Source organism: Chamaea fasciata, unplaced genomic scaffold (genome assembly GCF_029207755.1).
Source record: "Chamaea fasciata isolate MVZ Bird 193981 ecotype frontalis unplaced genomic scaffold, bChaFas1.0.hap1 SCAF_9, whole genome shotgun sequence".
Lineage (NCBI taxonomy): Eukaryota > Metazoa > Chordata > Aves > Passeriformes > Sylviidae > Chamaea > Chamaea fasciata.
In genome coordinates, this window is record NW_027094094.1 from 28,745,007 (window position 1) to 28,758,256 (window position 13,250).

The following is a 13,250-nucleotide window of genomic DNA, read 5'->3' on the forward strand; positions in this document are numbered from 1 at the left end:
AAGCTGGTTCTAAAACAAAAGCACTGCAAGCGAAAGCCGGGCTGCCTGGCTTCTCTAACCCTTTTCCAATTCCTTTCAGCTGCTGATGCTTCCTCTAGCTTTGCAAACAGAAGAAGATGTCTTGGGACAACTAATATTTTATGTTTTCATTTGAGTACTGGTTTCAGAAACTCCCAGTGGTGGTAGTGACATGGGACTTCTTCTGAGAGAAAGGGGAGCTGGGAGCACGGGCTCCAACACTGTTTTAATGTGAAACAATCCTAGTGTTACATTTGGGGCCATGTCTTCTGGCATCGAAGCAATATTTTAGAAACATCCTTTTATCAGTATAGTCTGTTTTTTATGCCTGCATCTGTACAGGTTTTCTTTTCATAGAAAACTTCCAAGGAGCATTACAGTCCCAATACTCCCTTTGGGATATGTAATATGTTCTAAATACTGAATTTGACTTTCTAATAGAAGTCTGCTAGTTTTCCTTAAAAGGGATACTTGGAGAAAGAAGCCAGAAAATTAAGGAGTCATAAACAAAAATATCATCATTCATATGCAGTGCTAATCTTTTCCACTTGACCTGGCACACTGCTGCAGCCTCACTGTGAGCCACAAGGATCACAAAACTGCACTGTGCAGTATTAAACTGCAGGGTTTGCTACAACATTTGCTTCATGTCTTTTTCCAAAAATCAATTTCAAGTCAAGCAGCAACGATACACCACATCACCAAATGAAAACAACATTTATATTGACCCTCTCACTAAACCAGGATTTGTCTATCATGTTTCTTCCACCACGAGGTTTTCAACAAAGAGGAAAAAAAAGGAATCAAAGTACTAACAAGGTTTCAGAAAAGAAAATGCCCACGGAGAGGCTGAAACATACACAGTGAGTTCTAAAAAGGAAGAGAGGGGTTTCAAACCTTCTGATTTCACTTTCCTGCATCATCAATGTTCAGACAAGCACACACATAAAACAAAAAGTGTTTCACTGGAGAAAAAATTCAGTGGCTTTGATCTAAATATATATTGGCACTAATATATTTAAAGTGGAACAGCTTGGGATTTTCTTCTGGACCTTTTGCTTTTGCACTTGCATTTTTTTTTTCCAAATTAGAATTTTAACACTTCATGTTTCCTCTGCAGCTTAGGCATATCACCAACATTTACATTGCTGGCTACAAGCTACAGTCATGAAATTACACTATGTATAAGCAAACGCATTTCCAGTTCTGGGTTTCAACCTCATGAAGCACTTTTGATTTCTTGCTGTAACTTTCTTACCTGAAGGCCATCTGCTTGTCTCTGTGAGAAACAAGGGTTTGGGTCAACAAAAAGCATCTCCTGGTGTTGAAGCAAATACAGCAGGAGGCCATTGTAAAGCCTTTGTTCTTCACAAGCCAAGGGACTGACAGGAATCCTAAAGGACGAGGAGATGCATTAATCTTTGGAGCTCTCAGATCAGGGCCTGATCATGAGGGACACAGGGAGCCCTCCCAGTACCCAAGGTGACTCAGCAGAGCAGCAATTGCTGGGACAGTGACCACCAGAGCTTGGTGGGTTCACACCACCAGCACCTTCACAGTGACAGAGCCCCAGCCTTGCTGCAGTGGTTCACAACACAGCGAACCTTTGTGGCAGCACAGCAAAGCCCTTAGCACCTGACAGCACCTTCAGACATGAAGGATGAATAACAATAAATGATGATAATAATCCAATAAAGGATGAAAAAGACAGGCGAAAAAAAGCACCCTATCAATCTGCCACTGCTCACTGGCATTGGGATGGAAAGAGTGGTTTTGTTCTACCTGCATTTATGAAGGTGAACTTCGATCACTAGAATGTGTTATTACCAGAACTGCCTGGAAAAAAAACCACGGGTAACAAACTGCTTCAGTGTATTAATTTATAAATCCACAGACATCAGATATATCAGAAAGTGGAAATTACAGATGTTCCCATTAACCATGCTGAGCTTGGGGGTTTTTTTCTTTCTTGCTTGCTCTCCCCAAATTTTGGGGGTATTTTTATGAATAACAGTTTAATTTCTACTATCCCTGTCAGAACAATTTAATTAAAACGATTCTTTATATAGGATTCTAATCTCAACCCCTGAAGGACCTGTGTATTCCCTCCTGCCAACTGTTTGGAAGCTTGGAGAACATTTACATAAATGCTGTGCCCTTAATGGAGCTCCTGCAGCCATGCTGCACCAACTCAGTTATACCCAGCACAATATTAATATTTAAACAAGAAACTCACAAACTCTGGAGACTAATGTGGAGCATGAATACACCAGTCTTCTGTTTGCCAAATGAGTGCATTCATTATTCATTTGCAATTTTAAAGTACAAATATACACATTGGGCCCAGTCCAATTGCTTTCATTCATGCTCTTTTGTAAACTTACTGTTGTTTCTGTAAGAGCTCGAGTTTGGGCTCCTTTTGAAAGTAGAAGGTTTAAACAGTTATAGCCAGGTACAACATAGTGAGATTTAGAAGATGAACCACTGTGTCACCAGTTTCTTCTTTAGGATTAGTTGACATTTCTCCTTCTTGGATTCCCATTTTTCTTGGGACAGACTCAGTTTCTCCACAATAAATAAGGCTGCCTGTAAAACCTCGTAGACTGAGCAATAACCTTTGCTGCATACTACAATCCTTAGGGATTATTCATTGCTTACCCAAACATCAACACCCTCAGCTCACAGGCCAGACAAGCAGTATTTTTAGGCCTTTGTCTTCTTCAGCTTCTTTCTTTAGCTTAAACATCTGCTCCTGAATCCAGCTCTACCAGCTGTTAACTCCTTGGCAGCAGGAGCACTGCACAAGCTATTCAGGAAGATAAATGGCTCTCAGACCACTCATTGAGTTCTCCTTTCCCTTATTAGCAGCCTGTGTTTGGGTGCCCAGTTCTCATTTCATCCTAAAACACATCTAAACTATAGACTGGGATGAGACAGCTGACTCCGAATATCAATGTCTCATCAGCAGATATTCATGGGTGGCAACAGGTGTGCTTTCCAAATATAGAGAATACACTTTTAGTTTTCTCTTCAGCCACCTTCCACAATGACTTCCAATTAATGTTGTGAAATAAACACTTCCTGCCTCTTCAGATACTTCTGCCGCTACCAGAAACTGCATTATTGGGGTGACAGTAAAGGGTAACCAGGTTCCCACACTGCTAAATCCAGCAGAGCTACTGAGGTGTATTCTGTACTTCCCTAATCAGTTGTAGTGCAAATCACAGGAGAACACTCACTACAAGCAAAAAACAAATAAAATTTGACCAGCAGGAATTAGCTACTGGTTTTCTTGAGTGAGTCTGAAACTTTCAAAGTTGCTTTGCCACAAAGCACAGGCTAAAAAGTCCACACAAGTCCCTTGCCTTGGCTTTGTCCAGGAGATCTGCCAAGGCTCCCTGCCGCCACAGGCTTGCTGCAAATTTACAGAAACGATGAGTCAAAGTGAGTAGAAGCAAACAGCTGGCTGGCTGGCACCCTTGTGCACTCACGCAAGAATTGCTTGCTGAGACCAGAACTAAAAATCTCTTTACCAAGGTGAAGCATAACAAAGTATCCACAGAAATGTAAGTAACACCGGTCAAATCTCTGATAAAAGTGTAGCAACACATTCTCCCAGGCATTTACAGATACTAACAGGACAAAACCCGGAGTTTTCCATTATCCTCTAACTAGACTTTCAATATCATTCCTTTGCTAAGCCTTATAATTTTTGTGTTACAATAATCATAGCTACAAATCACAAAGTACGTGCAGTTTAGGGTTATGATGTATGTAGTTTTATATTCTACTTTTGTGTTCCCAAGGCTCATGAGGGTTCCACGCTCTAACTACTGAATATTCCTACTCAGTCACTTCAGTGAAACTATAAGCATGACAGGTCTCCATAAATAAAAGTACCAAAAGATTGAGATAGGTGATAATCATAGACAGAATTTACACTTGAATAAAAATAGGTAAGAAATTCAAAGTAAAAAGGCTCATAAACAACTTTGTTTAGGTGCTTAATGTCAAAGAAGGAAGAATTAATTTCACAAAAATGCAGATTGCCGGAATACACAAAGAACAGTTTTAACACCTGCAATGAATTTACGATGTAGAGCTGCCATTACCTCCAGGAGGTTAATTCCAGGAATTGCATGGAGCACACATTTCTGCAGATTAGGTCTAGAAGTGGTTGTTTTCCATACCTTCACATTTACACTGAACAACTATAGCAAGTACTACCCAACATGTCTCAATTTCCTACACTCTGGCTGCCAAATGTTTCTTCATGTGCCAGATAATTGCACTAATCCTTGCTCTGAAAGGCATAAAGGATTTTTACGACTTTTTCCCCCTGTGTCAGCAGATATGATTTACCACAGCTGACTACCTTGAATTTTACTGCTGTATTGGACAATACCAATGATTTATCCTGAATCATTGAAGGCCTCAGGTCACTCAGCAGGAAGTGGTATAGAGCAATCTCACTGACAGTGCCAGTTGCAAAGCTCTCCTCTCCGCCCAACTACCAAAAAGATGATTTTTTTATAACCTTAGGAGGTAACTCAACAAGCACAGCACCAGTTAAAATGTTTTACCAAAAAAAAAAAAGCTGAGCTCCAGATTTACTGGGTCATCTCCCAGTGCTGGTGAGATCAGAATGACTATAAAAAGATGAAGATAACATTTATAGGGCAGACACATTTCTATTTATGGTAGCTGTTGTCTTGGCAGGTCACTGGCAGGGAAACCCTCTGCTGATGGCTTTCAAGGCTTCTCAGAGAGGTCATTGCCACAAGTGCTCAGTTTAGCACTGAATGTACTTTAAAACCAGGCAAAGGCACATGTTCAGAAGTGGCTGGGCCATGACCCAGAAGAGTGGGACATTTAAAAACTGAAGCAGTTCATCAATCAATAAGGGAGAACACTGGATTCCTATGTGCACGTACAGGGATCAGCGGGCACACATTGGGATAATTTGGGAATGGAGATAAAGGAACAAAATCTTCTTGCATGTGTGTGCGTGTACAGAAGCCCCAGGGGAGAGCAAATGTCACCTGATGGCAGAAGAGTGACAGTCAGTGAAGTGCTTTTTAGGTAATGTGGGGGCCAAGGGACAGATTCTCGGTGAAGGCCTTTTAGCATCAGCCAATGCTTATAAGTATCACCACACAACTAATCCAAACACTGATAAATAAACCTCATCTGTCTCCACTCATTTACTAACTTTAGTATTCAGATATTAAGGATCTTGGGGTCTGGTTACAAAACTGCTTTGGTGCATTGCTGACTATCCTCCACAGTGAGGTTTTTTCCCCAGAGGACAGAGTGGCATAGCTCCAACCACACCACGTCTTGTTAGATGAAACATTCATTTCCCTTGCTGTGCTTTTGTTAAAGATATAAAATTGTATCACATCCAAAAGTCAAATTCTGGTAGACCTGGTAATAAACCCACAGAGCAGGAAAACAGAGACCACACAAAGAGACCTATGAAACCGCAGCAAGGTTCCCCAAAACAAAGCCTGTCATTGATGCTGAGTACCAATTTTGTTGAATATATACTTTTTAAATGAACTTGGCTTGCCATAAAAACAAAAACCCACCCAACTGAATAACAAAGCTTTAAGAAGATATTAACTTCTAATATATATATTTTGTAAAGTGTCATTGACTCATGGTTCATATTAAGCTGACATGGCTGTGATCCATTAAAACAAAGATTTACGAGTTGTAACAGGTATAAATATTTTAACATCCTCTAGTGTCAACAATGAAAGGGAAAATCCTCCGTTATCTGATCACACTAGGCTGTTCCTTCTTAGCGCCTTGACTTGCATGTTGTCCCACCCCCTGTTTTTAGTTTCCAGTGTTGTGCCCACTCACTATCACCCCAAAAGTGCCTTCTCTAGCTCCAGCCAAGCACTCACTGCTGGCAAACTCAGCTGGCCCTGCTTGGATGTCAACTTGAATTTCAGTGGCAAAAGCAGAATGAGTTGCTTCTCTTTCTTGATAATAGGGATTCATTTCTCTGGTATCAAATGCTGTTACAAGGTCAAAGTGAGCGTGAGCTTTTCAGAATCCAATCCAACAACTAACACAGCCAGCACTTATCTTGGCTAACAAAAGAGAAGTAGTTTTCATTAAACAGCTCTAGCCCTCATGTCTCTTCATAAGGTTTCTTACTTGAGGCTTGCCCTGTCCAGTCAACGCCCAACAGAATGAAAGTGTTCAGCCAGCTCAGAACCTGTCACATCTGCCTATAATATACCATATAAACACTGAACTTACAAAATGCTCCACTGACTATTGGGCACAGAGTTATGACAGAAAGCCTCCCTGTGAGGTGTGATCTTACTGTGCTGTTAGAGGCAGCTGAATAGAGAGGACTCACTTGAACAGAGCAGGTCCAAACACGATGGCCAGGTTTTCCAGAGTCATGAAATTCACAGCACTGTAGGTGGCTACCTTTGACAGGAAAGCACACAGGAACTGAAGAAGGTTTTGATGGGCTTCGGGCAGGCAGCTGAGCATCTGTCTCAGGTTCTCTATGCATTCTGTTGTGTTGAGTTTGTGCTCTAGGGAAAAAAATAAAAACAAAAAAAAAAAAAAAAAACACCACCAAACTTACAACAGATATTCCTCATATCATCATACCAACACCATTTCATCATAGACATTAGATATTAGAAAGAAGGAAGATTTTGAAATGTACTAGAACAAAGTGAAGAATAAATAAGACCCAAATGAGGATTTTGTACACTAAATTTTGACATACTTTTTTGCTTATGAATATTTAAGAATCGTGGATTTTCCAGATATTGAGTTTTGCACTCACTGTTTCTGATGTTTTTACCTCTTATAGCAGAATCAGCCAGCACTTGCTGCTTTCCTAATGAAATTGCAGGCAGAAGTCATGTACCTGAATCCTCAAAGCTGCCTTGAAAGATGGTACAAGCTTATCAGCCTTGACTCTCCCAAGAGATTTTATACATGCTGTATGATTCTCATTAAGAGGAATGAGAAATTGTACCCTTTCAGCCCCACATCATCTTCATTTCCTGACTAATTGGTAGCTCTCAGACTCAAAACATCTTTGCTCTATAAATATGCAACTGCAGTTACACAAGAGATGCTTAAAATTCTAAATTGGGGATACTTAACATTTTCTTGGCTCCCATTCTTCAAAGGAGGGTAACAAGGCAGAAAATGGGTTCACAAACAACTCCATTTGATCAGCAGTTCCATATCAGTAGGATAAAGTCTCCTGGTTACTAGAACTGAGACGACAGTACTTCTCAATAATTGGCAGCTGATGCTCAAATTTGCCATAGATCACCAGGACACATCTGTGTAGCTCTGACATTGTTTATAAGCAAATCATGCCCTTGAGGGTAATTTTAGCCCTAAAAAACACATACCCTGCAGGCCAAGGCCCATGGTGCTCAACTGATTAATGAGAGAAATGGAAAAGGGGACGGAGAGGAAAAAATAATTTAAAAAGATAACAGCGAGACTGTTCAGGGTAGATAAAAACAAGGCGCTTGCAGAAGCCCGTAAGTCTTTCTGCACAGACTTCCACAGTTCATGTACTTCGTTTCTCTTTCTTTGTAAACTCCTACATGGGCACTTCGAACAAAAGCAGTGAAGTAACCTACAAAACCCCTTTATTTGTGTGCAAACACCTGAATTAGCTGCCAGTCAAAATCACAGAGCTCAGCCACTACAGGCATGAATGCGGAACCAGGCAGTGGACTGCTGGGGTGCTCATCTTGGCTTGGCATGCTGCTCCACACACTGCTGCCCAAGAAGATTTTTTAGAGGACTGGTAAAATAAATGCTAACTAAAAATACAGTTCTAAATAAGAACAGTGATGTGCAGAAAAACCTCCTTTACCAGGGAAGGTTAAATTTTAAAAAAGAGGCTTCAGCTTGGAAAAGAGAGAAGCGAGGCAGTGGCTATATAAAGGCACAAGCAGCATTATGGTGGTGATTACATTAAAACTAAAAATATTATCTCAGTAACTAGTACAGTATACAATTTAAAAAAGAAACCTTGCAGAAGAGGAGCTTTCTCAAAGAAGACAGGATTGGATTGCAGGATTCATTGCCACAGGAAGGAAGGGAATCCAAAAGACTTAATGAATTTTAAAAATACTGTAGACAAGTTCATAGATGCATGGTCCCTCCAAAGCAATTAAACATCAGTCTCAGGTTAAGAAAACACAAAACTTTGTTTATAGAAGGTGCCATGAACACATTATCTGTCACTGTCAGAGAAAAGACAGAAGCTTGGAAGGTGCCCGTTCTGTACCTTGGAAAGTTTTTAGCAAGCCAGAACAAATATTGTCTGGAAAAACAGCCACTGGTAGTTCTTTTAGAAAGAGCTTCAGGAGACTGGCCACAGAATCAACATCTCCATCACTAATAAGGTCTACTTTTTCCCCTCGATTGTATTTCTGCCTCAGTTCCTTGACTTTATTTGCTGAGCCACCAATTCGAAATATACCGACACGCTCCAGACCTGTGTAAGAAACACAGAGCAGTAAGCAGTGGTTGCCTTTCCACAGCTTTGTGATGAGTACTGTAGTTCAAAAAGCAAGAGCACCTTTAAGAAAGCACAATAATTGTAGGTAAGGATTTTTCAGCATTTACAGCTGGAAAAGTACAACTTGAACAAAGAATATCAGTTTCCAGAAGCCAAGCGGGAAAAATAAGAACTTACCAAATACCTCCAGGTACTCCACCATCTGTGTCACAAGAGAGGGAACCCCACATTGCTTCGCATCCTGGACAAGGGTTTCCAGAGGAACACCAAACGTGCTTCTTTCTCTGCTGAACTGCAGGTCTGGTGAAACTTTATTTGTTGTGTGCCTAACTTGCACAGAAGAGAATGATTTCTAGGGAATAAAAACAGGCAAGTGAAAAACAGTGACTGGCTTTTATTATTTTAACCTCCGAAGATCTACAGCTTCTGTAAAATTGTCTCCTTTCTAGTGTCTCAGTAGAGATTTTATTTCTACTGTATATTCTTAAAATACTAATATTCTTCTGTAGAGCTGAGACAAGACCTGTGATGGGGTAAACCCCAGTAAAGTCCCCTCACCGCTGCAGTCAGGGAAAATGGGGCCTTGTGTTCAGGCAGATGTGCTGTTCAGGGCAGAGAGGGGTCACTACTCCACAAAAGAGCCCCCAAAGTCAGGAAAAAGCTGACCCTGTGCTGGTGCACAGCCTTCCCATTCCACAAAATTTGTGAATTTCTACCTAATTCCTGAGAGTAAAAATTGCAAGATTCACAAAGGAACCAGAAGTGGAATTTAAGCGGCAGCCACGGCACAAGCCTCGAAAGGGGCTCCTTTCTGCCCACCCACTTATTCCAAATTTCTTAGCCCCAACAACTGATGCAAAAGCGTTAGAAATCACAAACAGCTTGCACTTTTCATCCTGTCTGGTGAAGGAAGCTGCTTTTTCATCCTACCAGAGCGTGGGTTGGGATGTCTGTGGGCTCTGCTGGGGGGTGCCTGTCCCTAAGGGGCTCTGTGAGGACAGGTGGGCACAGCCAGCTCTGCAGCCCCTCAGGGCTGCCTGGGGGGGCTGAGAGGTTTTAATATATATATATATATATATATATATATATATATATATATATATATATACACATGCTTAGATACATTTAAAATATGTGTGTATTAAATACATTTTTAAGAATAATATCCCCTCTGGAATATTTAAGAGAAGGGGAAATTCTGCCTGGCACTCCAAAAGGAATCCTGGCTGCTCTGCCCTCTTTCCCACCTCCCCTAAGCCCCTTGCTTGCCTCATAGGCAGGAGCCATTGCCCATTGCAGTAATTGCTGCGTTTTGTCCTCATCTTCCTATCAGGCAATGAGAGGAGAAGCCCAAATCAGGAATACCTGGATTTCCCATTTCCACACTAGGATTATTTAAACGGTATCTGAAGGGGGATTTTATATATATATATATATATATATATTTTTTTTTTTTTTTTTTGGTAGCATTATCTCAACATACTGTGAAACCAGCTTCTTCTTAAATGTTTTTATTACTATGTTTTCAGAAGGAAAAGGGAAAGATTTTCCTATGGGTTTGAAGCTGAACTGCTGTAGTGAAGCTGTTTTTCACACGCGCCTGCAGCAAAGCCTTGAGCTGGAGCTCCAGGCCAGCCCTGCTGCCATGGCAAAAGCACACACAGCACTCAAAACACCCCAGCCCATTTTGTTCTTTCAGTACATAGCAAAGTTTAGACTATGATGTTAGTGTTACAGCATGAATAGTTATCTAAAAAGAACAAATATCAGCATGTACCAAACATATTTTACAGCATTTTTATATATAAGCTGTGAGGTGTTACAAAAAGCCTCTAAAATATCTGTACATCGTTACCCTAAACCCCTCCCTTTTCCCTTTTCAGATGCAGCAGACTTCTCAGAAGGGAGGAAGGGTGTGAGAGAGGACCGAAGAAGCCAGATTGGAGTTCACTCACGCAAATGGAGAGGGAGGCGCCTGCTCCCATGTTAGGCTGCAGCAGAGTGCCAGGATTTCAGCTGAGCTGCCCGTGAGACACCATCACCTCTCTTCCCCTCCACAAAGCCGTGCAGCGTGGCCAAAGCTAACAGCAGCCATTGGGCTGGTCCTCTGCAATTAACTTATCATAGTATAATTGCTAGGCATCATCTCTAACCAGCGGTTTCCCTCCAGAGTTGGCGGAAGGTAGAAATTAACTCCTAGTAAATGTGGATTCCTTGCAGCCAGCACTTCCCTCTGGAGGCTCCTTGCACAAGCTGAGGGCTGTGTTACTACCAGGAGATGTTTCCATGGCACCTACCACACACAGTGGCACAGCTTCCCAAGCCACGCTGACCCTGGGCCTGATATTTGCTCTTGAGTCAGTTTTTGCACTGCAGGTTTGCAGATTTTCCTACTGCCTGCTGTCCCTCCTACCTACTACAGCAGCTACGAAAACACTCCGAGGTGGCCCTCTGTGTACACATTATAGTTACTTGCTTATATAACACATGCAGAACCATTTTGGCCAACACATAGGCAAGGACCAAACCAGTTTTTAAACCATGAAGATGCAATTAAGCCCAACACCATTTGAAATAGTTTCAGATATAAAATCTGTCTTGAGAATTAAGTCAGAAAGAAATAATGTTACTGTGAAATCTAATTGGGGGAGGTTTTTAACACAAAGTTAGTAGGTACACATGAAACAAAAGCAAAACAGAGAAGGCAAAAAAACCCCTGGATGTGCCGAGCTTAACCCCATTGGTGGAGCACCAGAAAAGCAGGAGTTACTCCAAAACCGCACTAGTGCAGCTCACATAGTAGAGATGGTTCTCTCTTCCTTGGTAGAAGGAGTAACAGATGAAAACTAGTGCAGAATTTTAGCCCCCTTACCTCTCCACAGATCCCACAATGAGGTCCAAATAGTGCTGTGGTTTAGGGCTTTCTTCCTCTACCGACAGAGCTGGCCCCGAGAAAAACTGCATCCTCCTCCCCACTCCACAGACTCAGTCTGGCCCGTCTCTGCAGACAAGCCCCACCTACGCCCACCACCGCAGCTGCGGCCATTCAGCCTGTTAAAAGTGCTGTGCCCATCACCGCAGCTGTGCCCGTTCAGCCTGGCCTCACCACGGCAGACAAGCTCCACCTGTGCCCACCGTGGCTGCTCAGCCTGTTCAGGCTGCTGGGCCCTCGGGAGGTCCTGGGGCTCATGGTGCTGCACCCCCAACACTGAATGTGACTGCGAAAAGAGAGAGGGAAGTGTGCTGGCCCTCCCACAGCAGCGGTGTGAGTGCCCTCTCACAGCAGCTCGTGGCTGAGAGGGAGCAGGGCATTTTGGTGTGACATCCCTCCTTGCTGCATTCAAATCCCCAGCCCTCCAGCCAGCGAGAGCAGTGCTTCCCCACCCTCCTGCCCTCACACCCTTTATCGCTGTGTTTGCAAGGCAGCTGGGACACGAAGAGCTCCCCCACCTTTGTCGGGTCCCTTTGGGACAGACGAACGCAGGGCGCGCTCAGAGTCACCTTAGCTAACCATGCCCCGAGCCTGCAGCAACCTGCACTCTGCAGAGAAACACAACGCAAAAAGGCCTGTGCAAAAACAACAGAATTAAAACAAGGAGTTTTCAACTCCCTTTGCTCCCTGCCCGACAGCACGTTCTCATTTTCCATCTCACTAGAGGCTGCAGGAGTCATCCTGCAGTCACGTCACTCCCCCCCGCTTCAGCTGAACCTGTGAACTGTAGGCAGATACCTTCCAAAGCAACAAATTCTCCACCTGAGCACCAAACACAAATTTTATCTGTTGACTCACGACGGGGCAGAGGAGGCAGCAGTCACTGCAATCAACCTCTTGTCTCGACTGCTCCTCTGACTTCAATTACTGCAGACTCCGGCGAGGCCCCGGGAGGATGCAGACAGCCCGTTCCCCGGGAGCCCGCAGCAGCTAGAGGGCACACCAGGCTTGCCGGAGAGGTGGTCCTGCAAACCCCACTGCGGGCGCGGCAAGCCCTGGGCAGGGTTTTCCTTTCGCACCAAGCAGCACGGGCCGGGGGGAAGATTTCTGCTCGCATCGCTGTTGTACAAAGAGCAGGAGGCTGCGCGCAGCACAAATTCAACGTATAACTGCTCATACAGTGTAGCTGCAATTCAAACCCTTCCTTCAAAACCTCTGGATCAAAGTCATCCCCTGCAGGACTTCAGATGCATGAAGAGGATGTGTGGTGCTTTGAGAAGCTATCCTGACTTCAAGGGCCACGTCTAAATTAAAAGCAAAGCTCTTGGTCTCCCAGCACCCTGCTGCCCAGGGGAAGGCTTGTGAGGAAAGGCAGTGCCCCTGCCTGGGTGTGAGAGGGGCTGGACGAGCACCAGGGGCTGCCTTTGTGCTCTCTCCACTGGGGCCGCGGCCTCCAGCTGCTGAATGGGCTACTTGTGAGGGCTGCTGATGTTTCAGAAAGATAGAGAAAGGATAAACACTGAAGGAAAATAGAAAAGTTTAGTTTTACTCCTTAGAAAACCAGGTTTTTACAGCAGCATTAGGAACAGCAGGATCCACGAGAGAGGGCAGAGGTAAATCCACCGTCAGCAGCAGTAAAAAACAATAGCAGCAAGAAAAATAACGATCTGAGGCTTCAAGGTTCACTGAAGTTTTCCTTCAAAGCTGCAAGCAGCCTGCTCTGCTAACTTGGTGATCTGTGTTTCAGCTCAAGGGGTTTCCAAGCAT

The 13,250-nt window shown here is 43.3% G+C and overlaps 1 protein-coding gene across 8 annotated transcripts in view; it reads right to left on the reverse strand.

Annotated features, from left to right (window-relative positions):
- Positions 1-8,833, reverse strand: part of FAM13C (family with sequence similarity 13 member C) — a 114,007-nt gene extending 105,174 nt beyond the window's left edge. For 6 of the 8 annotated variants that reach the window (XM_066191646.1, XM_066191644.1, XM_066191650.1 and 3 more), the window contains exons 1-4: positions 8,729-8,833; positions 8,318-8,527; positions 6,398-6,581; positions 1,277-1,412 (exon numbers count right to left, since the gene is read on the reverse strand). In XM_066191646.1, the coding sequence (XP_066047743.1) occupies positions 1,277-1,412; positions 6,398-6,581; positions 8,318-8,527; positions 8,729-8,753 (555 nt within the window). In that variant the 5' untranslated portion in view covers positions 8,754-8,833. The remainder of the gene's footprint in view (positions 1-1,276; positions 1,413-6,397; positions 6,582-8,317; positions 8,528-8,728) is intronic. The other 2 variants (XM_066191648.1, XM_066191649.1) reach the window with 2 other exon arrangements.
- Between the last annotated feature and the right edge of the window lie 4,417 nt (positions 8,834-13,250).